This window comes from Euprymna scolopes, chromosome 32 (genome assembly GCF_053919585.1).
Source record: "Euprymna scolopes isolate OS-2025 chromosome 32, ASM5391958v1, whole genome shotgun sequence".
In the NCBI taxonomy this organism is placed as follows: Eukaryota; Metazoa; Mollusca; class Cephalopoda; order Sepiida; family Sepiolidae; genus Euprymna; species Euprymna scolopes.
In genome coordinates, this window is record NC_136513.1 from 35,735,525 (window position 1) to 35,751,861 (window position 16,337).

Consider the following 16,337-nt stretch of genomic DNA (forward strand, 5'->3'; position numbering starts at 1 on the left):
TTTTTAATTTCCATATTTTGTGGACGAGGCGCGAACGCAGACCCCACAATTTTAATGAATCATCATTATGCCAGATCAAACATACCCATTCCTGTATCTCGAAACATCTTCTATCATTATATTTAATCAGTTTTCTAAAATAGTCAACCAAATAGGAGCCTATTCCTGACCAGACACGCACACATACACACACAGACATTCAGCTTTATATTACCGGGTTTTGAATAAGTCCTGTTACTTTGTAGATTTTCCTATTCAAATTAAGCCTGGTACGTCATTGTGGGTAGAATTAAACAAGTTTGGTTACACAATAATTTATTAGTATACAAGGCATCATATCATTGAATGTGGCCACCTTTGGCGGCAATGACACGTTCCCACTGAGGTCGGAAACTCTTACAGGCCTTCCTGACGTAGTCCTTCTTCATGGACGCCCATTCTCGGTTCACAGAGGCTTTCAGCTCATTTGTGTTACTGTGGCGGGTCTTACAGGCCCTTGCCTCAATATGCGCCCACACACTGAAATCAAGGGGGTTCAAATCTGGCGACTGTGGAGGCCAAAAGTCTTTGGGCCAGAAGCTCATGTTAGTCTCTAACCAGTCCTGCGCAATTTTGGCGGTGTGTGCAGGTGCGCCGTCCTGCTGGAACACGTAATCTGCTTTCTTGGTAATCTTTTTAACCCATGGAAGAACTTTAGTTTCCAAAATGTCTTTGTAAAAGGCAGAGGTTAGCCTGTATCCCTGTTCAAACTACACCGGGGGCATCTTCTCCCCATTGGATGCTACGACCCCAAGCATCATGACAGATACTGGATGCTTGGTGGTTGACACTCTCTTGTGGTTAGAGACATCATTCCCAAAGCTTACGACCCGGTCGTTCTGCCTGTTGAAGACTGGATCGACAGTGAATGTTTTCTCATTGGAGAAAATGGGGATACGATTCCCGTGGCTCTTTAAGTCATTCAACAGGCGGGTGCTCCTCTCCAGACGATTATAAATCATTGCAGCACTCAAGAGGGGTTTCTTGGAACGTCTTAGACTCTTTCCTAACATGCTCTTGACCACCCTGGACACTGTGGATACAGAAATCTTCATCTTTTGTGCCAGTCTTGTCATTTTCAGCTCAGGATCATTTTCAAAGGCCTTTTTGATGGTTCCACGCCTAATTTTTTTAGGCCTTCCTGATCGAGGTCGATCCTTGAGGGTCTTCGAGTTATTCAGACGTTGGGCAACACGATAGACAGTCATTCTACTGACGTTTAGTAGCTTTGCAATGTCAGTTTGTTTGCGACCCGCGCGCAGCAAAATGGAGATTTCATTTCTTTTTTCTTCCATTGGGTTGTACTTATAATTTAGGATTTTCTCAGGAGTCAATATTGTATCTGCAATATATAAGTATTAATTAGACGTACTCAAATGTCAGTTACAATCAATAATAATACATACATACATAATACATATATATATATATATATATATATATATATATATATATATATAGTTTTACCTACTTCAGAGAAATCTTAATACAATATAGATCTTTTTCAAAAACAGCCTACAGAAAATGGACTCTGATTCATGAAAGTATGATAGGTTATGAGGAGGAAGGGCTGTAAAGAGATAACTTCGAATTCGGGGGTATATAAACCAAAGCTAAATATGATGAAAGTAAAAATAAAATAGATAAACTCCATAATTTATTATACCATACCTGTTCACACTGAAACACTTATCCCAATATTCTGTGAATCTATATTAAAAAAAACCTTTTTAAACTTTATGGCATATTTCCATTCTATGTGTTACGTTGTTGCTCTATAATAAAGAGTTGAGTGTTTGATTATCTTATCAGTTTAATGTCGTTGTGTGTCTGATCGTCTAGTGATACTGTTCAGTGTGAATCGTGTGTGTCTTGTCATGTATCTTTTAAACATACCTTCAGCCATTTTGTTGGTTCATCTGGAAATTCTCGTCTGGGAGGGAAACTTGATTCCTGTGTTTGGGGACGAAAAATTATTTCACTCCAAGACAAGAAATTGGATCTATAGTTTTTTTATTCACCTTCCAAATGTTTTGCAGAAAGGAGGAAGTGGCTTGTGTTGTTCTGTTCTACACACGTCAGCGTTCGTCTCCCCCCCCCCCCGAAGGGGAGGAGAGAACAGCAAAGCCGTCCGCTATCGTTCAAGTCCCAACCAAATCTCATCGATTCAGCTAACCTGATCACATGACTCACACGCAATCAAATCAGTTGATCTTTACTTCCAATCAACGTGTCTACACTGTAATTCTCTCTCTCTCTCTCTCTCTCATTCTCTCTCTCTCTCTCTCTCTCTCTCTCTCTCTCTCTCTAACATATGGAGGTCAGGTGCGAACGAACACCCCATAATTTTATTATACCATATTTCTTCAAACTGAAACATAATTATCGAAGTATACTTACGCAGATAGATATGAAAAGTCTTTATTAAAGTTTATGCCTATTTCCATTCTATGGAGGTCAGGCGCGAACGCAGACGCTACAATTTTATTATACCATCCCTATTTAAGTTAAAACATACTTATCAAAGTATTATTATGTACATCTATATCAAAAACACTTGTAAACGTTTTATTTTTATTTTTTATTTCCATACTTCGTGGACCAGGCGCGAACGCAGATCCCACAATTTTAATGAACCACCGTTCTGCCAGAGCAAACATACCCATTCCTGTGTCTTGATACATCTTCTATCATTATATGTAATCAGTTTTTTTTTTAAATAGTCAACCTATTCGTGACCAGACACACACACAGACATTCAGCTTCATATATATATATATATATATATATATATATATATATATATATATATATAAACCTATGTAAACTTATGTCTCAATCAACTTAATATTGTGCATATAAATATTTTGCCAATAATGATATTAATGCATTCAGTAAACTTCTAAGATACGTGTTAATAAGTGTTAATAAGTGTTAATAAGTATTAGGTTTGTGATGAGTCAGTAATGGTGTAACTTGGATATGACTCGATTATTTAAGGAAACGAATCAACGGACACTTATTTACATTGGATTTAAAAATGATCATTTTATAATCAGTTGGGAAGCAACCCCACGGTATTGTGTTCCATGGTCGGGCAGTTCTTGGAAAGAAATTATTCTCATGAAATTTACATTTAGCTTTATGCATAAATAGAGAGTGACGTAAATCGGTGAATGTTGTTGTAGAAAGACGAGTATTTGTTGCGAACATATTACGGGGATGGGGGCATGTATTCCATCTCAGCCAAGCGCTTACTATAAAGGTAACGATAGAGCAGACATAGACTCTTGAAAAAAAGGGGAAGAAGGTAAGCGAAAACATTGTACCCTGCAAAGCAGAAAGGGTACTCTTAGGAAGTCTACCCCAAATGTGGCAAGAGTACTTCATCTCCGGACATATTTGACTATTATTATTATTATTATTATTATTATTATTATTATTATTATTATTATTATTATCATTATTATTATTATCGTTATTATTATTATCATTATTATTATTATTATCATTATTATTATCATTATCATTATTATTATTATCATTATTAATATTATCATTATTATTATTATCATTATTATTATTATCATTATTATTATTACTATTATTATTATTATTATCATCATTATTAATATTATCATTATTATTATTATTATTATTATCATTATTATTATTATCATTATTATTATTATTATTATTATTATTATTATTATTATATAAAGGATTGTGTCGGGAGTGAGATATTTTCTGGGGCGATAGAATGATCCCATTATTTTTCGGTGATTTTGGCAACAGATGTGACGTAATTCTTCAATTTCAGGCCATCATTGAAGGTTGGTCCCGGAAGTTTGTAACAGCAAAGTGTTTCCTTTATATCGAGAACCGTTCAGTTCAATATAAAAAATTTAAAGATCCCTATTTGCTATTTTTTTTACATAGGCATAACCACTTATCAAGGCCAGAGACCACTCGAGGATAAGGGTTAAGAGTGTACAGTAATCAATTAGACAATATAGTAATCGTTAGTAATGGAAATTCGGTAAAGTAAACTTAAGTGGAACGACTCATCAAGAACTTGTTTACGTTGGACTTGAAGACGAACATATTGTAGTCAGCTGGAAAGCAGGAAAACGGAAGACAATTCCACAGGCGTGCAGTTCTAAGAAAGAAGCTTTGTTAATGGAATCTACGTTTAGGTTTAGGCACAGATAAAGAGTGGGGGATTATTGATAGTGTTTTCAGCTAGACGAGTTTTGTTTCTGAAAGTTTGGCGAGGGGGACCATAAATTGAAGCTCAATCGAGCACTCGCCATGAAAACAACGATAGAGCAGAGACAAACTCGCTACATCTTTTCTGTGAGATATAGGTTGCGGGGAAGAGAAAAGGACATCTCCTACGAGGCTACGACGTCTATTTTGAACTCTATCAAGACAAGACAAGTCCTTTCTAGCAGCTCCTGTCCAGATGTCGCAATAGTAATCCATCCTTTGACGTACCTGGCTCTTATATAGATAGAGAATTTCATCAGTAGTGAGATATCTACTGGATCGATAGAAGGATCCCACCATTTTTCCAGCGGCCTTGGTAACAGATTTGATGTACGTGGTCCATTTCAGGTAAGGAGTAAAGGTCAAGCCCAGAAGCTTGTCAAAACATGAGGCCGCCACATTTCCTAAGGATGTTCATTTTTGCAATCCGGAGTTTACTTAGTGTATTCGGTGGTTACAGTTTATCACTAATTCCTGTTTAATGTTCAATAAATTTCCTCATTTTATAATCTTATTATCTCAAGTTTTTTGGGTTTTTTTTAAATCAGGTACAGATGACTTTAGTGATTTACCATTCCTAATTATCTCTAATTTTATTCTTGGTGTTTGGTGTATAATCTTGATTACTTCCCCGTAATGCAGTGATAGCGTGGAATCTTCTTTTTTTTTCATGGTTGTAAAATCTTTCCTTAAAAGTCATTGATGTTAAATTTTAATATTTCTGGATTCTTAGTTTTATATATTGTTGCACAATATATATCACCATATATAGGCATTAGCGTCTGTATAAATAAATGTACTATAATTACACTGTGCTTGTTAGGAAGTACTTTTTGATAAGCACCGGAGTTTCAGTGGATGTGCATCTAGGAAATTACAACTATATAATCATTATACGTGAACACTCCCCACACACATACATGTATATATATATATATATATATATATATATATATATATATATATATATATATATATATATTAGTTTATATGTCACGTCACATCCTGGAATCCTTGTTAACATCCTTCCTATGCTTCAAACAATGTTCAAATATGTGTGTGTATTTACCTTTATATATATATATATATATATATATATATATATATATATATATTCTAGACTTATATAAGCTATATGACGTAAAGAAAATAGTTTTTTGTGACATAACAGAAACATTTCTATGAAAGTATATTAAAAGGAAAATAGAATATAGATAGATAGATATGAGTCGTTCTGTTTATATTTGTTTATTTTTGAAAAAAAAACTGACAGCCATTGAATTAAAAGTGGCTTGCCATACTTATAGGTAAATGTGAACTGAACCATAATGCCATAATACTTAAAGTTAAATTCAAAATTTGATATATCTTTTAATTTAAACGCGAAAAAAAATGTCGCGTTGATTATCTATTTGTAACACAATTAAAAAAAACATATTTTCGGGGTTATTATGTTGGTAGTGTAGAAGAAAATGTATGGATGTTTTTTAAGAAAGGTGTATTAAAAAATGGAGAATAAATTAAAAAAGGGAGGCGGTCGGTAAATCACCGTTGTAAAATGCTCTTATGGTTGTCAACGAGTAAAAGTAAATTTATTTGTAAGAAAATTGCGTTAAAATAACTTAAACGTAATACGGAAATGAACGATGAAAAAAAGACAGAAAGTATTAACAATTGTTTATTTGGATAATTTAAATGCGAAAAAAAAACAGGATGCTGAAAACGTACACAGTAAAACAATACATTTTTGTCGCGTTGATTACTTACTATAATATTTATCGTATATATGAAACAGGTCGATGATTATACGTATTATTTGTAATAACGTTTCACGTTTGCTTCTCATATCTTGAAGTTTATTATTCAATAAATTTAAGATATTCGCTTTTCTTAGGACGTCAGTTTGTTCGAACGAAATCGGTCCAGCGATTTGTGCTTATTTGTTTACGCTGTTAAGGTTTTACGTTCATGTACGCATGCGCAACCGGAAGTCGTAAACCGAATGTTGGGTTACAACCCCCGTTACAAGGTCATTTGAGTTTTATATATATATGTGTGTGTGTGTGTGTGTGTGTTTGTGCGTGTGTGCGCGCGTGTGTGTGTGTGTGTGTGTGTGTGTGTGTGTGTGTGTAAAAGAGGTAAATTGTTTGAGGCATGGCTGAAAAATCATGAAGAATGTTAACAAAAATACCAGTATGTGATGTGACATATAAATTAAAATAGACAAACGAAAGAAGGAATATAAATCTCTTTTTTTTACACGGGGGTCACCACTTATCAAGGCCCGGAAGCCACTCAGGGATAGGGGTTATTGCAAGTACAGTACGTTAGTGTGGAGATTTAATGAAGTGTTTACTTAAGGAGGCGGTTCATCAGGAATTTGTTTACGTTGGACTTGAAGACATCCAGGTTGTAATCAGGTGGGAAGCAGGCAGACGGAACAGAGTTCCACAGGCGTGCAGTTCTAAGAAATCTTCACATATATAATTATTTGTCGAGCTCATTCACATATATAAATCACTAAATATGGTCTTACTGTTTAATATAACTGGATGGTAAATGTCTTTGGTAATTTCAAAAATATGCTTATATTTTTTCGAGAATATATATAAACTTTTTTGGGGGAGAATATACTTATTTTTTCTTTTCGATAAATACTTACATTTTGTTCGAGAATATACTTCGCTTTTTTCAAGAATATTTTCATCATTTACTTGAGAATATAGTTATATATATTTTTTTTACCGATAATATTCTTATATTTTTTTACCGAGAATATACCTATCTTTTATCGAGAATATACTAACTTTTGTTCGAAAATATATTTATCTTTTTTTTCGAGATTATACTTAATTTTTTCCAAGAATATATTTATGATTTTTCGAGAATATATTTATGGGGTTTTTTTTTCGAGAATATACTCATGGTTCTACGAGATTAGACTTATCTCTTTCCGAGAATACATTATGTTTTTTCGAGAATATATTTATGTTCTTGTTTTAGAATATACTTATGCTTTTTAGAATATACTTATGTTTTTTTCAATAATATACGTAACTTTTTTTTCGGAAATATAGTAAACATTTGTTTGAGAAAATCCCTATCTTTTTTCAAGACTATACAATTTTTTTTAGAATTTGCTTATCTTTACCTCGTAAATATACTTAATTTTTTTCCGATAATATACTTACTATTATACTCCGAGAATACACTTATTTTTCTGATACTTATCCTAACCTTTTTTCGATAATATACCTATGTTTTCTTCGAGAATATACTCATCTATTTCTCGAAAATACACTTACCTGTTTTTTTTTTTTTTTTTTTTTTTTAGAATATCTGGATTGCGATTAAACTCCGTTATTTCGTTCCGGATGTTTTCCTTCAAATCTTCCAGGGTTTAGGGTTTGATGTTTCGAGGTCTGCTAGCTTAAGGAACGAAATAAGGGAGTTAAATCGCAATCCAGAGATTCTGCAATAAATAATGGTTTGGAAAGAGCACAAACATGCGAAGCTGAAAATCGGCAACATTTATGGACATTATTTTTCATAAATATTGTTTGACTTTTGCGTTTTTATTTGTTTTTTAAATCTCCCAATGTCTTGGGCAGATTGTGTTAAAATCACAGAAAGATATAAAAAATAAAGAATCTATTTAAGTTAAAACTTTTCAGTGTCCTTTTGGATAAACTACACACACACACACACATATATATACATATGCATATATATATTTGAAATGTGGTACTTAAATCAAACTTATAATTTAAATTCAAATCTATATTTTAATCTATTTCTTTTCTATCTCTAACCCATATTAATTTTCTTATAAATTTTAAATCCAGACCTTTTATTTCAATTTTTTTTTTCAGATACATCTGCCTTACTTTTATTGCTAGGTTTATTTATGGTGTCTTTTAAATTTAATAAAAACCCTTCAAAATTTGCTGACGAGGAGACCTTGCTTATTAAAAAAACTATACGTAATTATTGTACGTAACTTGATGTCTACCACAATAAAAAGCATTGTTTTCCGAAACGATCGTACAGATAATTGATTTTGTTGTTGTTCCTTCTTATGAAACGGGTTTTTAATTTAATTATAATTTGATTTTTAAATTTTACATTATCAATCACATTACTTAATATTGAATTAGCTCTAGGATATTTACCTATCGAGCTTATTATATATCTAAATTTCAACGAGCACTTTCTCTTTCCTGTATTTTAATTAAACTAGTAATTTCACTGTTACATTGAAATACACTCAGCTCTTTAGACTATTGTTCTAATCTCCTTTAAATTTATATATATATATATATATATATATATATATATATATATATATATATATATGCATAGATATGTATTAAGTTATGAAATATATATGGCAATAAGGTACACAGAATATTCCGCGTTTCATTCTCGTGAGAATTCGTCAGGTTTGAGGATGAAACACGAAATATTCTGTGTAGCTTAATTGCCATATATGTTTATAACTTACTACCTAGCTCTACTTATGCATTGAGCACTGTTGAAGTAAATACTGAAAATTTAAGCATAACATTATATTTTCATATATTAATTTATTTAATTAAATAAAGTAGTCATATATATATATGTGTGTGTGTGTGTGTGTGTGTGTGTGTGTGTGTGTGTGTGTGTGTGTGTGTGTGTGTGTGCGTGCGTGTGCGGGAGTAATATGCGTTTGCAAATGAATGTAAGTGATTCCACTTCTCTTGGTAGTGCGTTTTCATCCTGTTGTATTGCTTTTTTTTTCATAGCTTAGCCGCCATTGGCTTTTCGATGGCCAAATCAGCGACATGGCCGAAGCCGACGCCATCTCTCCGCCATTAACCGCCATCTTCGTTGCGCTTTACTCGCATTCACAATTTCATTTTCTCATGCTACGATTTATTTCGCTTTACTTTTCAATCAAACCCATTATTATTACTTTCTTTTGTGTATTTTACTATTTTATTTCCGCTACAAGATTGTTTGTTTTTCAATCTGACTTTCCAGAATGCTCTGTTAGGCCCGATAATACGAAAACAGATTGCAACTGGTCTATGAGATCTCATATCAGATAAATGTAGGCCAATAGCTTTTTCATATATATATATATATATATATATATATATATATATATATATATATATATATATATATAACTACTTCATTTACTCACATAAAATTAATATACGAAAGTATAGATTTATGCTTAAGCTTTAAGTATTTACTTCAAAAGTGCTCAATACGTAGGTAGAGCATGTTAGTAATTTATAAAATATATATGGCGATTAAGCTACACTGAATATTCGGCGTTTCATCCACTATAAGATTCGTCAGGCTTATACATAAGCCTGACGAATCCTATAGTGGATGAAACGCCGAATATTATATTATACATAAGCCGAATATTATATTATACATAAGCCTGACGAATCCTATAGTGGATGAAACGCCGAATATTCAGTGTAGCTTAATCGCCATATATACAGGGTGTTTCAAAAGTCTTGGGAACATTACAAATTCGTATATCTCATGAACTATTCCAGGTAGAAAAATGAAACTGGTGTCATTTTAAAGCTTGCTTAATCAAGTTTTTGGTCATACTAATGATTTTCGTCTTATCTTTCCATGTGCAGTAATGGCGTTCTCTAAACAAGACAGGGCGTTTTGCGTCCTCCAATTTGCAAAGACTGAATCGTGGACATGTGTTCAGCGTGCATTTCGCAGGAAATTTAAAAAAGAAGTCCCTGAAAGGAAACCCATTGTCAGATGGCATGCTAAATTTGTGAAAGATGGTTGTTTGTGCCCAAGTAAGCGAACAGGTCGCCCTTCAACTTCAGAAGCTGCAGTTGAGCAAGTTCGGACAGCCTTTCAGCGGAGCCCCCGTAAATCAGTGAGAAGAGCCAGCAGGGAACTTCAGCTTGCTCCAGCAACTGTCTGGCGTGTCTTAAGGAAACGACTGCAAATGGTACCTTACATGCTCAAGTTGGTCCAAAAGTTGAAGGACACTGATAAGCCACTTCGCCGTGACTTTTGCATTGCAATGCAAGAGAAGTTGGAAGATAACGGCTTTGATGACCGGCTTGTTTTTAGCGATGAGGCGACCTTCCATCTGAATGGCAAAGTTAACAAACATAGCACTCGCATATGGGGTACTGAGAATCCTCATGAAATTCTTGAGCACGAGCGAGATTCACCAAAAGTGAACGTGTTTTGTGCAATTTCCAAGAAAGGTGTCTATGGACCGTTCTTCTTTGAAGAGGCAACTATCACTGGTGAATCCTATCTCAACATGATGGAAGACTGGTTAATGGCTCAGTTGGAAGAAGCAGAATCTGATGACTTCATTTTTCAACAAGATAGTGCACCACCACACTGGAGACTTAGAGTAAGGCAGTTTCTTAACACAAGGCTGCCTGGTAGATGGATTGGGAGATCTGGGCGAGGTGATGATGTTCTCATGCCCTGGCCTCCTAGGTCTCCAGATCTTACCCCGTGTGACTTTTTCCTTTGGGGCTTTGTCAAGCAACAAGTCTATGTGCCGCGTATTCCAAGAGATATTGACGAACTAAAGGCTCAAATAACAGCAGTTGTGGGAACCATTGACGTCAAGATGCTGGAACGCTTTTGGCAGGAAATGGACTATCGACTAGATGTCTGCCGTGTGACGAATGGTGCTCATATTGAGCAAGTTTGAAGATTCCCCACAAAACTTGAAACTTTAACCTTTCCAACGGTACCAATTTCATTTTTTAACTCCTAATAGTTTTTGAGTTATTAAAAATCTTTATGTTCCCAAGACTTTTGAAACACCCTGTATTTTATAAATTACTATATATATATATATATATATATATATATATATATATATATATATATATATATATATATATATATATTTAAATATTTTTTGCGGAGTACAAAATTTTATTATGACTATGTAAAGACCAAATTTAAACTTGTTCGAAAACATTATTTTAGATTGTGAAATTAAAAAAATAAAAATGAACGCATCAGCTGACCGGTTCGAAGCTCGCCCAACAGAGCTAAAATCGGGCTTAATTACGTTTTAAAAAGAAAGGGGGGGAACAATGAATCGGTGATAAAAAAGCAGGGGGGATATATGTATAAAAAGGGGGGTTAATTATTAAATAGAAACTAGATTAAGCCCTAAGAGATTCTCTTTTTGTTTGCAAATATATATATGATCTTATTATTTGACTACGTCTTCATATCGGGATATCAACTGAAATATTCTTTTTGTATTGTTTTTTTATATTTTAACATTACTTTCTTTCGAATTTTGTAGCTTTTCATGTTTTTGCGCTAACCGGGAATGTTATAGCAAGTCTATAAAAAATTATTTTGCTAACCATTTTCCTCTGAAGAAAACCCTGCAAATATTTGAAACTCCATGGAATGATTAACTCTATTTTGTAATCCTTGTATTACGAACAGTATATATTGTAAGTAATAATTTGCATAATAATAAAATCCCTCATACAGTTATGATCTATCTGTAATATGCTATATTACCTAGATTGCTGCTTGTCTTTCGCTCCTGGACAGGGTTCAAAAAAGAGTCGCCAACCTGATAGGTCCTGAACTGTCATCTAGGCTTCAGCCTCTGTCCCATCGACGAGATGTTGCATCCCTCTGCCTGTTCTACAAATACTTTAATGGTGAATGCTCTGACGAACTGCAAACACTTGTACCTCCCCGACGTAACTACCCCCGACAAACCCGACAAGCTATTAAGTCTCATCCCTTTACAGTAGAGATCCCTAGGTGCAAGAAAGACTTTTACTCCAATAGTTTCTTCCCCAGAACTGCGGGTCTTTGGAACTCCCTTCCGGGATTCTGCTTTCCCAACTGCAATGATATGCAGAAGTTCAAGTGTAATGTTAACAAACATCTTTCTACTCATCTCCCTTCATAATGACCCCGCTAATTAAGTCCCTGATAGTAGCCCCCTGCTTCAAAGTGGCACTGTGCCTTGTTTGGGGTGAAAATTGAATAAAAAAAATTTAAAAAAAAAAGATTAAGGAATCGATATTAGGCAAAAGAGGGCGATCTGAGCGGTACCTCCTAACATGTCGCAGCAGTAAATGACTCATCTTAGTCTGTATCCTCGAGATCGGGAATTGCATCAGGATACTCTCTGGGGTTTCAGCATCTAACCATTTTCTTAAATACCTTAGCAACAGATCTGCGGTAAGTCTTCCATTTCAGATCTGGGATTCACATCAGTCCTAGGAGATTATCAAAACTTAAAAGGTAAGGTCCATCAATTTCAATTTAGACTAAATAAAGATCCGAGCAATCATGGTGAAATGAGAGTAGCTTTGTTTTATACGTACAGGGTGACACACACATACAAAGACACACACATACACAGAAAGACACACACACACACAAACACACACACACACAAACACACACACACACACACACACACAAACAAAAAAGAAACAGAACTCCAAGGATGGAATACTGTTGCCATATCTGGGCAAGAGCTGCTAAAAACAGCCTATCCTGCCTTGACAGAGTACAAAAAAGACTTCGTGGCTTAGTGGGGGATGCCCTTTTCTCTACCCTGCAACCTCTCTCCCACAGAAGATACGTTGCGAGCCTATCCTTGTTTTATCGTTATTTCCATGGCAGGTGCTCGTCTGAACTTCAATCTCTGGTCCCCCTTCGCCAATCTTTCACAAAAAACACTCGTCTAGCTGAATCCACTGTGAAACATTTCCCCCACTCTATATCTGTGCCTAAATCAAAACGCGGATTCCATGAACAAAGCTTCTTTCTTAGAACTGCACGCCTGTGGAACTCTGTTCCGTCTGCCTGTTTCCCACCTGACTACAACTTGGATGTCTTCAAGTCCAATGTCAACAAATTCCTAATGAACCGCCCCCTTAAGTAAACACTTCATCAAATCTCCACATTAACGTAATGTACTTGCAATAACCCCTATCCTTGAGTGGCTTCCGGGCCTTGATAAGTGGTGATCACTGTGTAAAAAAAAACAAAAAAAACTTATATATTTTTGACTGAAATTCATAAATTTAATTTTTTTTTTCTGTGCGTATTCTTCACCAATATGTGCAGGTATACCGAAGGATAGACATTTTGTGTGGAAGCCTTTTTTTTGCGAATAAATCACACACGGTTGTGCGATCTAATTTTAGGAGAGAGTATCGCTATTGAAATGCTCCGTCAAAAAGAACAATTTTTGACTGGGCTAAGAAATTTAGAGAGCATGGTAGAAATTTTTAATTCTTATGCCTCACGGACACTCATTCTGTTTCAAGAGTGAGTGCTAAGACAGAGAGAAACATCAATGAAGTACGAAACATAGTCTGACGGTGTCCAAAGAAATTGCTTCGACGGCGTAGTCAAGAACTAGGGATCATTTAAGAGCCTTTGGTTCGTGTTTTAAATTCAGAGTTTCGTTTAGGCTGACATGGCAAAACGTTTTGCAATGTGTGAATAGTTTTGTGACACAATCGAAGACAATTCAGATGTTTTGGATCATGTTTGGTTCTCTGATGAAGCGCACTTTCTGCTGTCAGAAAATTTCAATAGCAAAAATAATGTTCACTGGGGTACATCACCTCTGGAGAAAGTCTTACAGAGACTGTTGCACTCAATAAATTGCACAGCATTTGTGGCCGTTTCCAAACATGGCGTAATTGGTTCGTATTTGTTTGAAGACGGAAATGAGAGGGTTCAAACGGTGAATAAGGAATAGTATATGGCAGCGTTGAGGAAGTTAGTAATAAATAATATCTTTGTAATGGTAAGCATTTAAAAATTATTTTTGTATAATTCATAATTTTAGTTTATAATAGTATTTTTTTATACGTTGTCACGTTTAACTCTGATAAATGTTTCGTTGATCTGCTTATATGTAACATTTTTATTTTCTGTCACGTGACAGGTTCAAATATGGTTTGCGCTATTTTATGTTTAGATCACATGTTCTATCATGTGGCAAGCTTACATTTCCAATATTATTTTTTCTACGGCTCTCATGCTTAAGCCGGAAATAATATTCTCTTTTTTCTGTTACCATGAAGTTTTAAATAGTATTTTGTCAGTTTTCCCTCGCGCTTAAGTGTAAAATATCACCGTTGTGTTTCTGACATGATGAAGTTGATTATGTTGTGTTTTGTACCCTTACTCCCCCCTCTATATCTTATTACATTTCACTTTGATTTCATCACTCTTGCTTCCCTTATCTTCTCACTCGTACCTTTTCGCTGTTCTATTTTTCAAATGTAAGTTAAACAGGATAACATTATTGATCTACTGCACCGCTTTACTCTGGTCTATCACATTTGCTTAAAAAAGCTATTTGATACAAAAACGCCCAGAATGGATGGACACATCTAAAAAAAGTTAGACTGGTCGTGATGACCAGTGTTTCCATCAAAATAACACACTCTTTAAAAGCTGATCGGCAGGGAGTGTGACGTCGAGTGAGCAGCCTATTCACTGTCTTGAACATCCCTGATTTTTATCTGTGAGCCTATTTACTATGCCTCCCCACGGGACAGTTAGACACCAGGGTCGTTTTTTAACGTGAAGAAAAGGTACAAAAATAAAAATTGTCTCAGTCGGGAAGGATTTCTCCTCCGCCGAAAGAGAACAAAAAATGGAAGTGCAGCATCTGAAGAACAGATGGTATTTATTTGCTCCCCACCGAGCAAATTAGGCACAAGGCCGATTTTTAATGTGAGGAGTGAAGGGGAAATGGGGACCAACTCCCCGGGGAGTAGGGGAGTTGGATAGTGACAATTGGTATGAAGGGTTGCCCCTACATTGACCAAGGTCTTATATGTGAGGTTGCCCCCACATATGGTCTTTGCTTGCAGTATCTGCCGGAACAGATGGTATTTATTTGCTCCCCCACCGAGCAAATTAGGCACAAGGCCGATTTTTAAAGTGAGGAGTGAAGGGGAAATGGGGACCAACTCCCCGGAGAGTAGGGGAGCTGGATAGTGACAATTGGTATGAAGGGTTGCCCCTACATTGACCAAGGTCTTATATGTGGGGTCGCCCCCACATATGGTCTTTGCTTGCAGTATCTGTCGGAACAGATACTACACTTTGATTTTTGGCAAAAGGCCAAGTAAGACAAATGTGTGATTTTTATCTGTGAGGATATCTGAAAGACCATGCGTATCAGGACAGTCTTCAAATAATTGGTGAGCTCAAGGCTGCAATTGCAGCAACTATCAGGGAAATCCTTAGGGAGGAATGCTAGCGAGTGATTGACAATTTTTCGAAACAGCTTCAAACCCGAGAAGGTCATTTGGAACGTATTCTGGGGAGACCATAACTTTTGTGCAAAGTATCCTAAATTACTTGAACTTTGAAGCATAATCATACACAGAAGTTCGAGTGTACAAAATTAGAATTATTTTGGTTTATTTTTGTAGAAGTAATAAAGAAATACAAACCTTTAATCACGTTAACCCAATTGAAATGAAAGCACTTGATGGCACTCTCCACAAACTTGTCGATAACTTCAAATACCTTGAAGCATTGTCAGGGAGCACTGAAAAACATTCCAACCTGGAGGTCTTTTAAATATTTAAACCGCCCCTTTAAGTGAAATTTTTTCACAAAGTATATTTTGAATATAGGTTTTGAAATTCCTTTCTATAAATTCGGTTACTGCTATTATTACTGGAATGACGGAGATCTTCCCAGGATTCCAGTTTCTTTTTATGTCGTACATGAGATTTTGCTATTTCGTTATCATTTTCCTCTGAGCATCATTGGTGACACTAAGTTTTACTAAGATTTATTATTTACTAGCCTAGGTGCCCGTCGTTGCCCGGGTATTTGGAGGTGTGTGTTGAGCAAAGAAAAAAACATGGTAGTAGGCAGGCTTGAACCGGTACCGCGAAGGAGGAAAAGAACGGGAAAAAGAAAACGTGACATCTTTGCTGTTGCGTCCATCGCCAAACCGGAACTGACGAAGGTTTAAATTAAGGCTAGTCGAT

The 16,337-nt window shown here is 35.3% G+C and overlaps 1 protein-coding gene across 1 annotated transcript; it reads right to left on the reverse strand.

Annotated features, from left to right (window-relative positions):
* Window positions 1–749: 749 nt before the first annotated feature.
* LOC145256135 (uncharacterized) lies at window positions 750–1,334 on the reverse strand. Its single transcript, XM_080114721.1, has one exon. It carries the CDS (start codon window positions 1,332–1,334, stop codon window positions 750–752), a length of 585 nt encoding a protein of 194 aa, XP_079970847.1.
* Window positions 1,335–16,337: the final 15,003 nt, after the last annotated feature.